This window comes from Alligator mississippiensis, chromosome 10 (assembly GCF_030867095.1).
Source record: "Alligator mississippiensis isolate rAllMis1 chromosome 10, rAllMis1, whole genome shotgun sequence".
In the NCBI taxonomy this organism is placed as follows: domain Eukaryota; kingdom Metazoa; phylum Chordata; order Crocodylia; family Alligatoridae; genus Alligator; species Alligator mississippiensis.
Window position 1 is genome coordinate 33,885,331 of NC_081833.1, and position 17,124 is coordinate 33,902,454.

At 46.3% G+C, this 17,124-nt stretch overlaps 1 protein-coding gene across 2 annotated transcripts in view; it reads right to left on the reverse strand.

Annotated features, from left to right (window-relative positions):
* Positions 1-365: 365 nt before the first annotated feature.
* The window catches only part of PSKH1 (protein serine kinase H1), an 86,004-nt gene continuing 69,245 nt past the window's right edge, over positions 366-17,124 (reverse strand). For both annotated transcript variants that reach the window (XM_006278090.4, XM_019488968.2), the window contains one exon: positions 366-1,047. In XM_006278090.4, coding sequence (XP_006278152.3) covers positions 730-1,047 — 318 coding nt within the window. In that variant the 3' untranslated portion in view covers positions 366-729. The remainder of the gene's footprint in view (positions 1,048-17,124) is intronic.

A 17,124-nucleotide genomic window follows, 5' to 3' on the forward strand; every position in this document is an offset into this window, starting at 1 on the left:
GCGAGCACTTCAGGACATCCCGCTTTCCAATTTGCACATCAATCCTTAAACAACATGAGTAACCCTGTGACGCTGTCCCAATGATGGAGACCCTCAGGGGAAACCTCTCTACTTCGTGATCCTCATTGAAAAGTGCTGCCTGGTGTTTCCTTGGTGCTGCAGTAGGATGAGGAGCAGGGACCTAGTTTGCAGCTGAGTCACACACACAGCTAGGACAGGAATTGCTGTGACTCACTCCAGCATCAATAGAAAGGCATCATGGAGTGTGATATAAATAGTTTAAAAAAGTATAATATATATATTGAGAGAAAGAGAGAAAGAAACATAATGGTCTGGAATTAATAAATAACTATAGGCAGCCAAACTCCTGGGTTAAGGAGGGGACTCTTCTTAAGTGGCTCCTTTATTACTCACTGCTCAAGGCACTTGGACTTTGACCTTCTCTGTTCCTGACTGAGTACAGGGAAGGTTCTCACAACTCCACTTTCTGCATTTGGCTCTGTAACACAATCCACCTGAGCAAGAAGCACTCAGGGGTGGTGACAGGGATGCAGTGGCCACCAGAAAGCCCTATCTCCTCCATGCTCAGTGGGCACAGAGGGTCACTCCTGGAGGAGGAGAGCGAGGAGCCCTGGTGTTCTCCACACCAAGTGCGAGGTGTAGATTGCTGCACACCCATGCCAGGGGAAGTGCATCTGGGAAGACTTCTGGCTGTTCATTGCAAAGTTCTCAGCCATTGTATTGCTGCTGGTAGCGTAGGTTGAGCTCCCGGAGCTCCCGTTCTCGCACACGCCGTGACTTATTGGATTTGGTGGAGCGGCTAGAGCGGGTGGACTGGGCAGACTTGGTGCTTTGGCAGCGAGAGGACGCCCGCTTGAGGAGGTTCTGAGAGATGGAGCGGTGCAAGTTCTTCATGGATGAAGAGGCTGCCATGCTGACCACCCATGGATGCTTCAAGGCTTGAAGGGCTGTCATCCTGTCACTGGGATCCACGGTGAGCAAGCGATCAATAAAGTCCTTGGCTAGATTGGATACACTGGGCCAGGGCTGAAAAACAAAAAGGAAACAATTAGAACAAAGCATTCCAACGCAACTTTAACGAACACCCATTCCTGCTGGCCCAGGACAGCCAGCCAGGCAACAAGGCACTCTCCTTTCCACCATGGCCCCTTTTACTCATCCATTTGTCCTCACATCCCCGAGTTATATCTATCTTGGTGTCAGGCCAAAGAGCACGAGATGCAACTACCTTCAGAGCCTCCAAGCCAGATTCCTAGACTTAGTACTGATGATCAATGCTTCATTTCCACATGTGCCAGACTCTGAGCCCCAGTTCACACACAACTAAAGGCTTGTGCTCAATCTTAAACACTGCTCCTCTGCTATTGCAGGCCACCTGGCTTTGCCATCAACACATTTCAAACTGGTTTTCAGCTGGTGTAAGCCAGCATAGCTCCAGCGATTTCAATAGAACTTGACCAGCTGACACTGAAGATCTGGCCTTTTATCTCTACATGACATACTGTTGCTCTAGGTCTGGCTTAATTTTTTCATTATGTGGTTTCAGAAGAACAGTTTCCTTTACAGCAGAAGAATGTACATTTTAAATGGTCCTGAGCAATGTCCATTCACTACTTTAACCTGACTTTCTGCTCAGAGCTTCACATTTCCAAGTAGACTCTGAGAAAAAACATTATCTTTTGGCAGACTCAGATTCCCAGCTCCACAGAAATTCATCCTCTCCCACTTGACACAGCCCAATAATTAAATGCTAGTATGGAAACTTCATCAGTGGGGGTAGCTGAATTATCTATTGTGAATGATTCTTCCTGTAAATCAAGCATTTTTTTCTGGTCACTGGTGGTTCATGATGTTTACAAATTTGTTTCTTTTTCAAGTACTAGGACAAATAGCTGATCTGAACATATTTCAACCAACGGGTGGTTAATAGAGGTGCCAGGCCAGCCTTGTTGCTGGCTCTTGCTGGCTCCCCTTGGGTCCTACTGACCTTGGGTCCTGCCATTTTGACAGGCAGCCAGGAGCAAACGAATATTAATTTTCTAAATTTTTTAAGGGCCCCACGGGCCGAATAGAATGGCCTGGCAGGCTGGATCTAGCCCATGGGCTGTATTTTGCCCACCCCTGCAATAAATATATAGTCATTTTTATTTAAGAAAAAATACTGTATTGGCACTGAAGCAACACTTCTGAGCCTTCCTCGGGGAATGGGAAGCTAAGGGCACAGGTAGTGGAAGGTGCAGAAAAAAGTTATAAGCAAAGATTATAGTGCAACAGGGTGGGAAAAGCAATGAGCCTGGTGAATAACAGAGCATGGCATAGGAAAGAGAAGTATAGATTCTACCCCCCAAGAGACAGATTTCTGAAACCATGTCTTTTCTCTGCCTCAGGGTTGTGTGTAGCCTCCATCATTATGGTACTGAAGCTTTGTACGAGATGGATGAATATACAGAATTACTCAAAAACTGTCTGACCAGAGCCTAGCATGTAATTATTTAAAACCCGCTAGACAAAGGGCTGAATACAATCATAGTAACTAGGCCAATGCACATATTCCTAACTATCTGTTGTTGATGTACATATTAAAAAATAAAAGTAAAAATAAAGCCTCTTACATGATGATGAAGGTGTCTTCTGTCTGCTTCCAAGATCCCATTCAAGGTTGCTTTTTTTTTTTTATATAAGTTCTGACTATTGGGTTTAATATAATAGAAAATACTGGAACTGTGCTTAGAGTCAGTGCACTTTTCCAAGTGCTGATGAATTAATTGTAACCCAAAGCTGGAAAGGGAAGGGTTGGGGGCAGCTTTGTCTCCACTTCTGGTGTTTTGTGTTCCATTTCCTTTTTTCTTGCCTTTCACATTTCACGTATGGATCTAATGTGTGGAAAGCCAAAAGAAATTCGGACAGGGTCATAAATTTGGTTTTGCCTGTTTATCTGATGCCATCTCCACTGCCTTCTGCTCAACTGGTGCTCCTCCCTTCAATCCTATTTTTCTTCATGTACATGTACCAGGGACAGGCAAAATTCCAGGCTGAAGCAGGCTATCACCCACCTATCACAGGACTGAAAGGAGGCCTTTATTACTTTTTACCTGCACTGCTCCTCTGTTTGGGCTGAATACAGTCTCAATTAAACAGCTGTTTTGCAAGTAATCTAAAATCTCCAACACTTAAGAAAAGGTTAAAACGTTGGTTTTGTAATTTGCAATCTTCCTAGACATGAAAATTAATACAGGGCTTGCATCATGTGTGTGATTAAGCTACAAAAGCCTCAATGTCTGCCCACATCCAGGGTGTTTGCAGTGGTACAGCTATAAGCAAAAATCCCTAATGTCAACAGACTCTGAAGACCATGAGAAAGAATATGTTTTAGCCATAGCTGTGGGCTGCACAAAACAACATCTAAGGCATAATCCATAAATGAGAATATCCTAAGGGCTTGTCCAGGGTATAGGAGGTTAAATAAGGCTTCTTTAAAAACTATTATTCATATTCCAGTATTGCCCAGAGGCTCCAAACAAATGGCCTTTTAGGCACTGTATAAACACAAAATAAAGAAACACAAACAGCAAATAAGACCTGACAGAGTTACAGGATGGAAGAAAGGAAGCATTGTTAACCCTATTTTCTAGATGGGAAACTTGGGCCTCAACCACATACAGGAATGGCATAGGTTTACCCAAATCCCTAAGAATCAATCTGGTTCAGGATGCTCAAGTACCAGCCCATGGACCAGAACCAGCCCAAGGAGCTATCATCTGGCTGCCCAAGAATTCATAAATATGCCAGTGGTGGCATCATTAACTGCTGTTTCCCTGCTGCAAAGTTTCTGGACCTGTGGGGATAATACAGCCCTGCACACTAGTGTCCAGAGGGATCTGAGTGTACAGGGCCAGTTCAGCATGCTGGATCATACCCATGAACCTACCCAATGCAGGATCTGACCTGTGGACTGACCCCTCAGGACTGGTAGTTTGGGTGCCACTGATCTAGTTAAACTGGTTTAAGCCCATACCACTTCAATACCAGGCTGTCAAGAACCACCTGCTGATGAGAATCAGGTACCTGATCCAGAGGTGTGAAACACCCCAGAGTCTACATTCAGAAATATCTTTGACAGAAGCAATAGGTATGCCTCGGGTGAAAACAAACTCTCTGTTTTTGGAAACTGTCAAATACAAGTGACAGTATCTCAGGAACAGGTAGCAGAAAGCTGTTTTTGCTGATGGTCAATGACTGGGAAACTCCATAACCCCCCCCACCCCCCCCCACACACACACTTTCATTCAAGAAACAAATCTTAACTGGCTACAATAAAAGACCATTTGTTATTGTGGGCCAAGACAACTGCCTTCCTGATTGGCAAACTTTTGGTACACTGCCTGGATTTAAAACAAGAAACAATTTTAGAAACCACTGATTCACCTTATTATATTAAAGATACAATTCGACCACTGATCAAGCTGAATTCACATTGACAGCGGAAGACCCTACAATTTGTCTATTGGTACAGATGCTCACGAGTTGAACCATGTTAAACAACTAAAAATGCAGATTCTCAAAGAAAATGCTTTGAGTCTGGAAAGTTTAATTAACTGATTATAGTTTTGACTGCATCAGCTATTCTCAGTAGTGTAAACAGTTTGATTCTCCTTTGTAGGAAAGAAGCAGAATGTTTGGTTTCATCCAGCTAGTCTGTACAATAAATATGCTTATAAGCAAAGCCAGCACGTTTCTTTTCACATTCAAGAATAAGCTTGCTGGAGTGGGTTCAGCTGTAAGTTTAAACATATTTTGTAAAAACTTTGTATTTTCTTGGTTTTTAAAGGCTTTTCCACATGGTTTGTCACCCATGCCATTGAGCACCAACCAGACAGACAGACCTAAATATCATGAGAAAGAGATTTGCTGAAACAATGAAATAGACAAATCTAGTTTAATACAGGAGGGATGCTATAACTAGAGGTGCACCGATACATCGGTCCGATATCAGATTGGCACCGATATAAAGAAAATTGGCCTGATGTGGCTGATAATTTGGCTGATAAATGGCCCGTGCATGGGCACAGCCACAGCGCAGCACATAGGCAATGAGGAGCCCAGCTGGCAGCATGGAGAACGGTGTGCAGCTGGTAAGTCGCGTGTGGTGGAAGGGGAGAAGAGGGGTGCAGATCAAGGCACCCATGGTGAGGAAGTGAGACGGTGCCACAGCTCCTCTGGGGGGTGTGGGGATGGCAAGAGGGGGCGACTCCTGCTGCTGTGCGCCGCTCTTGCAGGAGCCGCTGGTCTGGTACTTGCCCACTTGTCTGGTGGCTTCCACTGCTGTTCGTCCAGGAGGACATGGGAGGAGTGGAGGTGCCCCCAGATCTGCGTGGGGTGAGCAGCGGCGGCGCAGGGAGGGTAGCTATGGGGTGCCTATGGCAATTTCTGGGGTGGCTGCAGCCCCCCCACCCCCTGTAGCCACCTACCTGGCACTGCCCTGGCTCCAGCCCCAGCCTGTAGCTGCAGCCCACCCTGCCCAACCCTGTGCTGATCCAGGAGGGACATGCCCCCCCGTACCCTTCCAATGACATTAACAACAACATTAGCCAACCTCTACCCCTCCCTACGCCCCCCCGGACAAGCCGCAGTTCCATCCCACGCCCTGCCCCAGCTGGCCAGTGTCTGCCCCAGTCCCAGCCTCTGCCAGGCAGCATCTGCCCCAGTCCCAGCCCCAGCCCCACTCCTTCCCTCACCCCGGGGGCCTTGATCTGCACCCCCATGCCCCTTCCCTCCCCCTTCCCCTTCCACCACAACACACTTACTAGCTACACGCAGCTGTATCAGAAATCAGATCAGTATCCCGCTATGCCTCCTTAAAAATCAGCTATCGGTATTGGCGCCAAAAATCTCTATCAGTGCACCCCTAGCTATAACGGACAGAAAAGCTTAAGGACCCATTCAACATTTGCCTAGAACTCTGGGAACAAGACCTGCAATCAGGTAACCAGCATCACCCTAAAGAACCTAGACACTGCTGATCCGTTCATGTGATGGTTTATTTCACAATCAGCCTCTGCCATAAAGGAATAAAGTCTCATGCCTCTACTGATCCTAAATCCCACTTTGGGCAAGGCTGACTATAAATAGTACAGAAGGTGAACCAGCCATGGACTGTTAATAAAAATGCACTATATTGTACAATTTATTTTTAGAAGTGTCAGGTTTGTCCTAGGTATTAAAATATTCCTGATGGATATTCTCAACCAATTTTCCTTCAATATCAGTTTCACTAATTACTGTCCACAGCACTTGAAGTTTCACTTCATTTTAAGCCAGAGACGCCCAACTGGGAGCCTGCAAGAAGTCGCAATGTGGCCCCCAGGCTCCTGCTCTCCCATAGTTTCAGCTGGTGCAGTAGGTAGGACCCTGGCTCTTCTCCTCTCCTCTGGCTTCTGCTTCCTGCCCACACTCCTGGGGACAAGACAGGGCTAGGCAGCAGGAGGGCACTGCAGTCCAGCAAAGGGAGATCCAGACTGCTTGTATGGTAAAAGAGGGATTGGTTTGCTTGAGCTGCACAGATGGCCAAGAGAAAGGTTGGGCTGCTCACGCAGTTGGAGAGAAGCTGAGCTGCTTCTGAGGCAAAGGGGGGCAGGGGGAGCACACGCTAGGTGTGCAGCCCGGGGGTTGGCAGCCTGTGGGGCATGTGACCCCCTGTTCAGAAATTGGACAGCCCTGATTTAAGCTACAACAAGGTCAGATTAATTTGCCAATTGATCGATCCCTCATTTGGCTCAGCTTGTCCCCTTCCAATCACTTACTTTTTTTTCTTTTGCAGATGCATGCAACTTGTCCCCTTTGTCTATGCTGCGGTTTATTTCTCCTTTCATTGTAAGAGTTATTTTCACAGTGAAACCCTGATTTGTTCTCTCAACTATCTTTACACGGATGACCAAACGCACCCAGCAACTTGATGTCCTTCGTTTCCCATTCCAAAAGGAGCATCTCCACTTCAACACCCCCATGCTGGAACCATTTGCCATAACCCAGTTTTACTTAACAACAGAAGTTTTGCGTGTTTATTTTTTTTCTTTTAAGTGGCAACACAGCCCCAACAGACCTTTTCTAACTGAATGTTTTTTACCCTGGTTCCAGCAATTTCATGTGGAAAGGCACCAATTAGTTCCAGATTTAATGTTCCATTTTATCTGTCAACAGCTTTGCTATCACTTTTTCAAACTATGGTGCCATGTAAGTAATCATGAGCCCACTATCTACTAAGAAGCAGGTCCACTATCCACTGTGGATCTTGTCTACATCATCTTCAAGATGTCTCCTGCCATCAGAAGGCAGATTCCTCATCAGTATGGAGGCATCTACTCTTTCCCCTCAGAAAAGAGCCTTTGGAACTGTAGCAATAGCAAAACAAACATTCTCACAACTCTTTCACTTTAAAGGCAAATGACATACAGTTGCTGGCCTGGAGCTTATCAAAGAAGGATATTCAAATTAATTACGCTAATAATTTGCAAATTTGCATTTGCCCTATGTAGACCAGAGAATTTGGATGGATCACAGGCAAACATTTTAGAACACTACCAGGAACCTGGTCATTTTTGAAGGTGGAACATATGAATATTTAGCATTTGACTAAAGAAATCTGCCAGCAACTTCATAATCTTTGAATAGGCAGCTGGCATTCGTAGGAAACTGGGAGAAAATAATCAACCTCAACCTCCAGAGAAGAGTTTGCTTCGCTAGCTCAGTTAAATTAAACTAACCAAAAACAAACTCCAAACAAAAGTGAATTGGATTTCTTATCCTTCCAATTACTCTGTTCCATCAGGAACCGGGAATATGGAGTGCTTGTAATTAGAAATCTCTTCTGGTCAGCAAACACAAATCAGTTTATTGATCTGTTTATGCTACTGGAGATTTCACCTGCTGTACTGTAAAAGTCTCTGGTTTTATTTCATTAAACCCTTTCCTCAAAAAATAAATAAGAATGTATCCTGCTGAGTGAGATGAGTTTAGTAGTTTCTCAGCCCTAATCCCCTAGAGAAGTTTGTTCATTTCACAGAAGTATCAAACTAGTTGTCACCATATCAGTCTCTGATCAAGTAAGATCCTGGGGGTTGCACAGGCCAGGAAGGGGCAGCCACTCCCTGAGCTTGATGTCAGGGCCCAGAGAGGAACACTGAGGCAGCAACAGTCAAGACTGATTTGCCTTGACAGCACAACAGGGGAAATTTGCACAGTGCTTCATCTCATCACTGCTGTGACAGATTCTGACTACTGCTATTAATCCTTCATTTACACGAACACCAAATAAAGCCACGAAAAAAAAACCCATCAAAAGGAGTCTCCATGCCACCATCTTCCCTCTAACCTCCCCCAAATACATTAATTTCAATGAACTACCAAAGGAGTCTTGGATTCAGTATATACTTTCATCCTGCTGCACCATATTATTTTGGATCTCAACTTACTCCATACCTTCCATGCTGCAAACCTTTTTCACAAATAGAGGCAAAGTCACATACTTCTGAGCAGAACCTCATCAGAATCCAAAGGACATTAATAGTAATTCATTGAGGGTTAGTGGCTATTCCACTGCCCCTTGCCCAGGGAAGGTCCAAGGAACCTCACTTTACTTGCCATTGGGCCTTGCTCATGAAACAGATAGATGATACAGACCAGGTTCAGAGTGGAAAACAGTTGCCCTCAGACAAAGCCAATGGGTGGGAAATGCCTGTAACCACAAAAAATCCATCCCCCAGGAAGAAGCTGAATTTGCTGCTCTCTGATAGCAGCAATGCCACCGTGAACCATGCATCATGCTGCAATGCAGTGCAATAAATTACTAAATTGCAGGGGGACAAAAGAAAGAGTTAAGTCTCTTAGCACGATATGTTCCTGTTGGTGAAAAGATGGCACATACTTCCTTGTCTCCACACTGCGGTCTCCTGCGGGGCTGAGCTTGACATGCCAAAACAAATATTCACTTTTTAATCCTGCTTTTAATCCAAGTTCAGATTTTCTTTACTGGCCTTTCTCCTAGAAAGGCCCACTCTCCAGCTTAAGTGTCTAAAACTAAATGCACCCACTAACCACATCAAGGCAAGAGGGCTCTGTGGCACGGCTGTCTCTGCTCTGTTATTACTAGGTATCATTGTGAATTTAGTGGTGAGTTCTAACTGGAACTGGTGCCAATTAAACATCTCTTTGGCCTGCCTGGTACCATTTTATTGAGGTATCTGGCTGGTGCCATTAAAACAAAATGCACTATCTTCATAAAGGACAATACCTAATCTCCCAGAAGGGCAGGGTAGCTAGAAATTGGTTCACAACACAAACATTCATTAAGAAATGCAATCATGAGAAAGCAGACCAGTGCAATCTGCACCCTTTCAAACAGAATCTGGCACCCTACATTGCAGCCCATGGCCATGTCTCGGAAGTCACAATAACTGCCAGAATCTTAGCAGAGAACAAAGAAACACCATTCTTCAGAGTACTCAGAGTGAGAATGAGGAAAGCTCATTAGGAAGGCTGCATGGCTCGCAAAGGAATAGCACAAGAGTAAATAACAAGAACATTTGTGACTGCAACAAGGACACGATTCTGATTCTTGCCCAGCAGCTCAGTGACCACAAAAGAGAAGAATGAAGTATTTCTACCCACTCATTCATTCCCCTGTTTGCATTTGAGTATGACTCTTCTGCTTGTGCCAGGGCAGCCAGGTGTCCCAGATGGTCTCCTAGCCAAGCATTAGCCAAGTCTGAGTACATTCAGTCCAGCATGCCTTTTTTAAGCAGTAAAGGACACCGATAGTAGCCAAAGCCCTTAGATACAGTCACGTCACACCTGCTGTGCAGTGGCATCCCTGAGAACTGAACAGCCTGAATGCTAAGAGGTGAAAACCCGGAACCACTGATCAGCTGAAGATTTAGAAACAAAAACAAAGTTGGGAGACGGATCTAATTCTCAGGGAGAGCACAAGAGCACATCCCCTCCATGAACAGGATCTCCCCATACTCTAGCAGCCAGTGGCAAAATCCCATGGCCTCTGCAACTCTGCAGCCAGGGAATTTGCAGAAATCTCCTCCCTCTGACATAGGATTGTGCTCCACAGTCCATGCTGCATTTAAAAATGTAAGTTTCTACCCAAGATGGTTACTCTTCCCAACCTTTGGAAACACGGGCTGATTATAATCATCATTATTTTTATGAGTATGGAGAAAAGCCTGAAAAGATAGATCCAACTGAAGTGCAAATTACTCCATCCCAACTGGAAGGTTAAATCCAACAGAGTGGCAATTTAAATCCCAATGTTGCTAATTACATAACTGTTGATTAATCTGAGATTCCAGCTAATTTGCTATTCCCACAATCTCTTCCTATCTCCCCCTTGCTTCCCTGTTAAAAGCTGCAGTTACACAAACCTCTTTCTTCCCCACAACTCTGAGGATGTGTTTCAGTGTTACCAATACAGAAAAATCTGTGCCATACCAGAAACTGAAAGCCTTGGGACAGGGTAAAATAAGTGCAACAATCTAGACAGACAAGGTTCCTTGGGTGAATATGATATCTTTTATTAGACCAACCCAAATAGTTGGAGAATAGTTATTAAGCAAGCTTTCAGGTTCAAAAACCCTTTGTCAGGCTAAGGAAATTTCAGCAGTTGGTGTGTGCTCTTCCTGGAGGGAATGAAAAGTAAAGAAGCCAGCAGCTGCGCTGGTATGCATACAAGACAGGTAGTCAGTAAATGTAGATTGAGGAGTTAATGGGTGAGAGACAGGCGGGGGGGAAGGGGGATGAAAGTGGAGAGATACCTGGGGAGTCAGATGTCAGGCAGGTTATAATGTGTCATAAATCCAATGTCTATATTTAGTCCATGATTTTTAGTATCCAGGAGGTTGATGAAGTGCAGTTTATAGGCTCGTCTCTGGGAAGTGACCAACTATTTGGGCTGGTCTAATAAAAGATATCAGATTCACCCAAGGAACCTTGTCTGCCTATGTCCTTAGACCAACACAGCTACAACCTATACCCATGCAACAATCTATTAATTTTAACACCACCAGGTCTATTGTACTAATCAGGTAGCACACTTCAACAGAATTGCAGAAGAATAAGGCTGGACAGGACTTCAGGACGTCATCTAGTCCACACCCCTGCTCAAGGCAGGATCATTCCTCTCTAAACTGTCCTTCCTTTCTCCCCCCCACCCCTGAAAAATGACTCTCTAAAAGGTATGGCCACACATAACACATAGCCTGATTCAAATGAGGTTTAAACTTGAAATGGACACATGTACAAGATAATTAAAGCAGTTTAAAGATGCCCAAAATGGTTCAAAAGTGTACCTGGAAAACTGGGTACTCTTAAACCAATGGACTGTGAAATGAGCACCTGTTATGTGTGGACATCAAGAGTTCCATGACATGGGTCTGTCTAATCCTGCAGGCATCCCATACTGTATCACTCCTCAGCTACTCCTGCACTCTGCTGCTGCAACCGACTGCCCTGGTACATGCCTAGAACTCTACAATCCCCAATTTGTTGGCATGTTTTATCAATGAGTTCCCTTGCACTGTTTGCTCAACAGAAGCTGTCTTTCTAACAGCCAGTTAGGTTCTCACTCCCTACACAACTGCAACCCCTTATCATGTCCCCTCAGCTCTTGGGAACCTAAAATCATGGGTCCAAACACTACCCCTCAGTTTCCCAGGCACCCTAAACTAGGCAAACACACTTCAGCTGCCTGCAACTTACCAAAGTCTGCACTTTACTCAATTCAAGTTTAGGATGTTTAGGGAACAAAAGAAAGCAGAAAAGGGAAAATGTCCTCAGCCACAGGTCACCCACACCCCTGGGGGCGTTTGTACATGCCATGTTTTTTGACCTTTCTTGTGCTGCAACAGCGTGACTGTTTGTATGAACGAGATTTCCAGATGCTTTAAAAGTCTTTCTGGTACATTAAACTAAAACTCCTCAGCTGTAGTTTAGTTTGGCTCCCCAGGAATTAAAGCAATGCATCCATGGATTCATTGTGTGCAAACACAAAGGCACTCTAAGACATGTAATGAGTCTCTTTGTCCACTAAGTGGACTTGAAACTTTTTTGTAGTTCACCCCTTTGAATTGCTGCCACTTTTTTTTTTGGTACCATGTGCTGGCTCCCTGCTCCCACAGCTACGTGGCAGGGCATGGGGTGGGAGGCCCCAGGCTGGGGGCGCAGCACGGGACCATCCCACTCTCCTGTGGTGCCACCTGGGGACTGGGCTTACTTTATTTGAAAACCTGGTATGTGCAAACACTGATGCGACCCTCCAAAGTAAACAAGTTTAAATTTTATAAACCTATTTAATTTAATGAGGATTAAACCCTGTGATGTGTACAGATGCCCTGGGAAGCCTAATGCATAAGTACAAGCACTACCTCCCCCACCAGCCATCCCCTCCCCACTGGGCTTGGGAGCCATGCTGAACTGAGTCCTCACTCCCACAGCCTGCGGTCAGAGCTACAGCACTTCAACACCTAAAAGGTGATCGTGGTACTATGTCCACATCCCATCAAGCACTTAAAAACTTCTAGCAAGAGAATCTACAGCCTCTCCAAGTGATCCATTATTATAGCACCTAATCACTCACATAAAGAGAGTCATATCAATTAAACCATCATATTTTAAAGCAAAGCAAAGCTGCTACAGAGAATTTCCAGTCTAATGAAGTACTACAGATACAGAAATCTTGCCCCTGAGTCCACAGGGCCTTAGCAAAGGCTAGAAAGAAGAGTGTGAGCCATGCTAAGGAAGCAAAGCATCTTTTCAGTTGCTGGATTAGAATTTCATCAAATATTAAGACCTCTGCTGTGTGTGTCCATGTACAGTGTGTGGTATAGGTGCTTGTGGGATGCACATGAGGGTGCCTTGTGTTTTTTTCATGCCGGAGATTAATGTGCAGTGAATTATTAAACATTATTATACATTAACATGTTTCCTTACCAGCTGGGGGCAGAAGGAAATACCTTGTGCCACTGTGAAGCCTGGCATCATCTATGGAAATACAATGTATGCACATCAAGGTTCAGTTAACTACCTTTTTAGGGTCTATCTTAGGTAGGAGTCACTCTTAGCCCACCTTCATCTTTTTGTAACAGATTTTGCCTATATATTTTCCTTAGAAGGAGGTTTAGATCCTGGGAGCAGAGAAGCTCTTACTGATTTTCTGTGGCATATGGAGAATATGGAAGGAACAAGACGTTTGAGATTGAAAGGAGCGAACAGCAACTGTAACAGCATCTATGGAGTCCCAGTGAATCCATGTCTATGTGCCCTAAATCCACCACAATGGTGCCTGCATTCTTGGGCTGAAGGACCCTGCCAAGAATAACCTGGACCCTGCGGATAACCTGGAGAGGGTCCAGAGAAGGGCAACTCATATGGTCAAGGGCCTGCAGACCAAGCCCTATGAGGAGAGACTAGAGAAACTGGACCTTTTCAGCCTCCGCAAGAGAAGGTTAAGAGGCGACCTTGTGGCTGCCTTTAAGTTCATCACGGGGGCACAGAAGGGAATTGGTGAGGATTTATTCACCAAGACGCCCCCGGGGGTTACAAGAAACAATGGCCACAAGCTAGCAGAGAGCAGATTTAGATTGGACATTAGGAAGAACTTCTTCACAGTTCGAGTGGCCAAGGTCTGGAACGGGCTCCCAAGGGAGGTGGTGCTCTCCCCTACCCTGGGGGTCTTCAAGAGGAGGTTAGATGAGTATCTAGCTGGGGTCATCTAGACCCAGCACTCTTTCCTGCTTATGCAGGGGGTCGGACTCGATGATCTATTGAGGTCCCTTCCGACCCTAACATCTATGAATCTATGAAGAACTGACACACACTGAGCCACTCATGGCTCATCAGAGAGGAGTTGCTTTTTAAGCTACAGAGTTTCATCAGATGCTGGAGAGCCCCCAGGCCTGGAGTTCAGCTTCCTACCCATAGGTGCCTTGGAGCTTGCCAAAGAAATCTTCTCAGCTTCCTAATTGTACAGCATGGGGACAGACTTCTATCCTGGCTCAACCTAGCAGAAATAATAAGCCAAAAGATGGCCATCTTGATTTAATGCACAAGCACTTGCCCATGCAGCACAGATGAGTCAGGGTCCCAATTTTGAAAGGGGAGAGGGAAGGCAGATGAGAGGAGAGGGATCCTTACCAAAATATTCATGAGTCACAGAATCATAGAAAATTAGGGTTGGAAGGGACCTCAGGAGGTCATCCAGTCCACCCCTCTGCTCAAAGCAGAGCCATCCCCAACTAGATCATCCCAGCCAAGGCTTTGTCTAGCCGAGTCTTAAAAACCTTCAAGGATGGAGATTCCACAACTTCTCTGGGTAACCTGTTCCAGTGTTTTACTATCCTCCTAGTGAAAAAAGTTTTTTCCTAATATCTAACCTAAAATTCCCTTGCTGCAACATGAGATCATTGCTCCTTGTTCTGTCATCTGCCACTACTGAGAACAGTATAGCTCATGGATGGGCAATTATTTTGGCCTGCAGGTGGCATAGGGAGTTTTGTGGAGCTGCCACAAGCCAGTCAGCATTCCCCCATCCTCCCTCCCACCCAGCAACAGCCTGGAGCCTGTGAGCCCTGTGGCTGCTCCCCACCACTGCCAACAGCGCACAGCCCGAGCCCCGACCCTGGCCTGTACCCGCTCCATACTTGCCCCATACTTGGACCAGCTGAAACCTTTATGCACAGTCCCAAACTCAGCCCACCCCACTCCTGAGCAGTGGCACCAGCTGGGCAGAAGCTGCTGCTCAGCACAGGTTCTGGCTGGTCTGGAGCTGGTCCGCTCTGTCAGGCAGAGTCCAGAGTAGCTGCAGGGCAGGTTGGGGTTGGGCTGTGTGCGCAGGTTCCTGCCAACACCATGGGGCTGGGGGCAGCAGCAGCTGGAAGGAGCTGCTGCCACCTGGGCTGCCTAGAAAGGCAGTCCAGCTGCACAGCCACCCCAACCCTGCTGTGTGCCCAGGGAATGGCGGGATGCACCTTGGGCTGGACAGCACAAACCAAGGGACTCGCCACAGGCCACAAAGTCCCTCTGTGGGCCAGATCCAGCCTGCATGCTGTATTTTGCCCACCCCTGGTATAGCTCCATCCTCTTTGGAACCACTATTCAGGTAGTTGAAGGATGCTACCAAATTCCCTCTTTCTTCTCTTCTCCAAACTAAATAAATCCAGTTCCCTTAGCCTTCTCTCAGAAGTCACGTGTCCCAGCCCCTTCTCCATTTTCACTGCCTTCCGCTGAACTCGCTCCAATTCTAATACAGCAAAAGCTGTGTTATCCGGCATCCAGGGGAAATGTAGAGTGCCAGTTAACCAAAACTGCCCATTATCTGAGAGGCGCCTGTTCAGGCCACTGTCCCTCCCACCGCATCTGGTGCTTCAGCGTGCCGGGGGACAGGGAGGGGGGCCCCACACAGGCTGCTTTGCCCTGGGCCATGGGACTCAGTGAAACTGGAAGTGCCACGGTGAGACTTCTGGTTTCGCTTTTCCTGTGTTGATCGGCATGGCAGTTAAAAGAGAATGCCAGTTAGTAAAGTGCCAGATAGCACAGCTTTTACTGTATAATAAAAGCCTTAGTCTGTCTGTCTGTCCATAATGTTCCAGGTCAACTGTGCATGCGCTGCCAAGACAGTGCATGTTGATTGGCTGCGAGGGCCCGGAGCTTTACAGGACAGAGGCGGCAAGGGAATGGCCGCACTGTTTCTCCCCCCGCCCAACAGCTGGCAGGGAGGGGGGAGATGGCGGGGAAGAGTGGAGGAAGGGGAGCAGAAAGGGGAGGGGGGTTCCAGTGGCAGCGCCCCCCCCGCCACCACCTGGCCCCAACAACAGCTGGCAGAGAAGGGGAGGCAGCAGGAAGAGAGGGAAGAGGGGGAGGAGAGGCGGGGGGGTGGGAAATGTTGCCTGCCGCCCAGTGTTGGTGGCTGCCGCTACATGCAAACTCCCCTCCTCCCCATTCCTGGAAGCTGGCTGCAGTGTGGGGTGGGGTGGGGTGGCAGGGGGGAGGGCACATAGGGGCACACCGGGCTGGATTTGGGTGGTAGGAAGGACCGGGGGGGGGAGAGTACACAGAGCCAGAGGCGGGGGGGCACACAGGGCCAGAGGTGGATCAGTGGCATAATACCTGAATCCTCCCACGTAATTAAATGCAGAAGCACAGCTGCTGTAGAAAGTCATGGTCATGGAGGAAGACAAGCTTTCAGGTAGCTAGGGCAAATCCCATGGAGGGCTTTTTATATCTGGACAGAGACCTTGAACATAATTCTGTATTCAATGGGGAGTCACTGTTGAGGGCAGAGAACCCTTGTGATGTGCTCGTGGCAATCCGCGTTGCTAAGAAGACTGGCTGAAGCATTCTGTGCTATTGGTTGCTGCGTTTTGTACTTTTTTGTTCAGCTTGGCAACCAAACAAGGCTGATCAGTTTTTCGTCTTTCACTCCCAGACAGAAGCCTAGCACCTGACTGCAAGATAAGACTTCCCTGATATTACAGGGGCTAGCTAACATCAGCAGCCAAGTGACAAATAACCAAAGAGAAAGTTTCCCTTAAAGCTCTTTATAACAATCCTTTTATATAGTGTGTGCATGTATATGTATATGTATCTGTCTTTAGAAGATCTAAACCTGGACCCTAAATCACTTGACTCTGCAATCACGTATTATGCTTCTTTAACCACATGGAGGATACCCCTAGACTCTAGTTTTACACACTGGTCCAGGCATACTCCACACTTCCAAAGAGAAAAGGGGGCAGTCATTAGCTTTCCATGCAGTCAGGAAGCGGCTCTATCATACTTGCCCTCTTGAAAGAGAAGGAGGCAAGTGGCATCATTAAAATTCCTGTTGCTTAGTAGCTCATTACTTGGATGCTGACTACTTACATTTAAACAAGATTTGGCAACAGAAATGACACTTGAGACAAAGAAAAAACATCACCAAAAAGAAAATGTGATTTTCCTTAGTTTGGTATCTTTCAGGGCAAAGTTTCCAGGGCATTGTGAACAAAAAGTGTGGTGGAGGTGGCTTGAACTGCAGCTGACTTCTAAAAAGGAACTCTAAAAATGGCC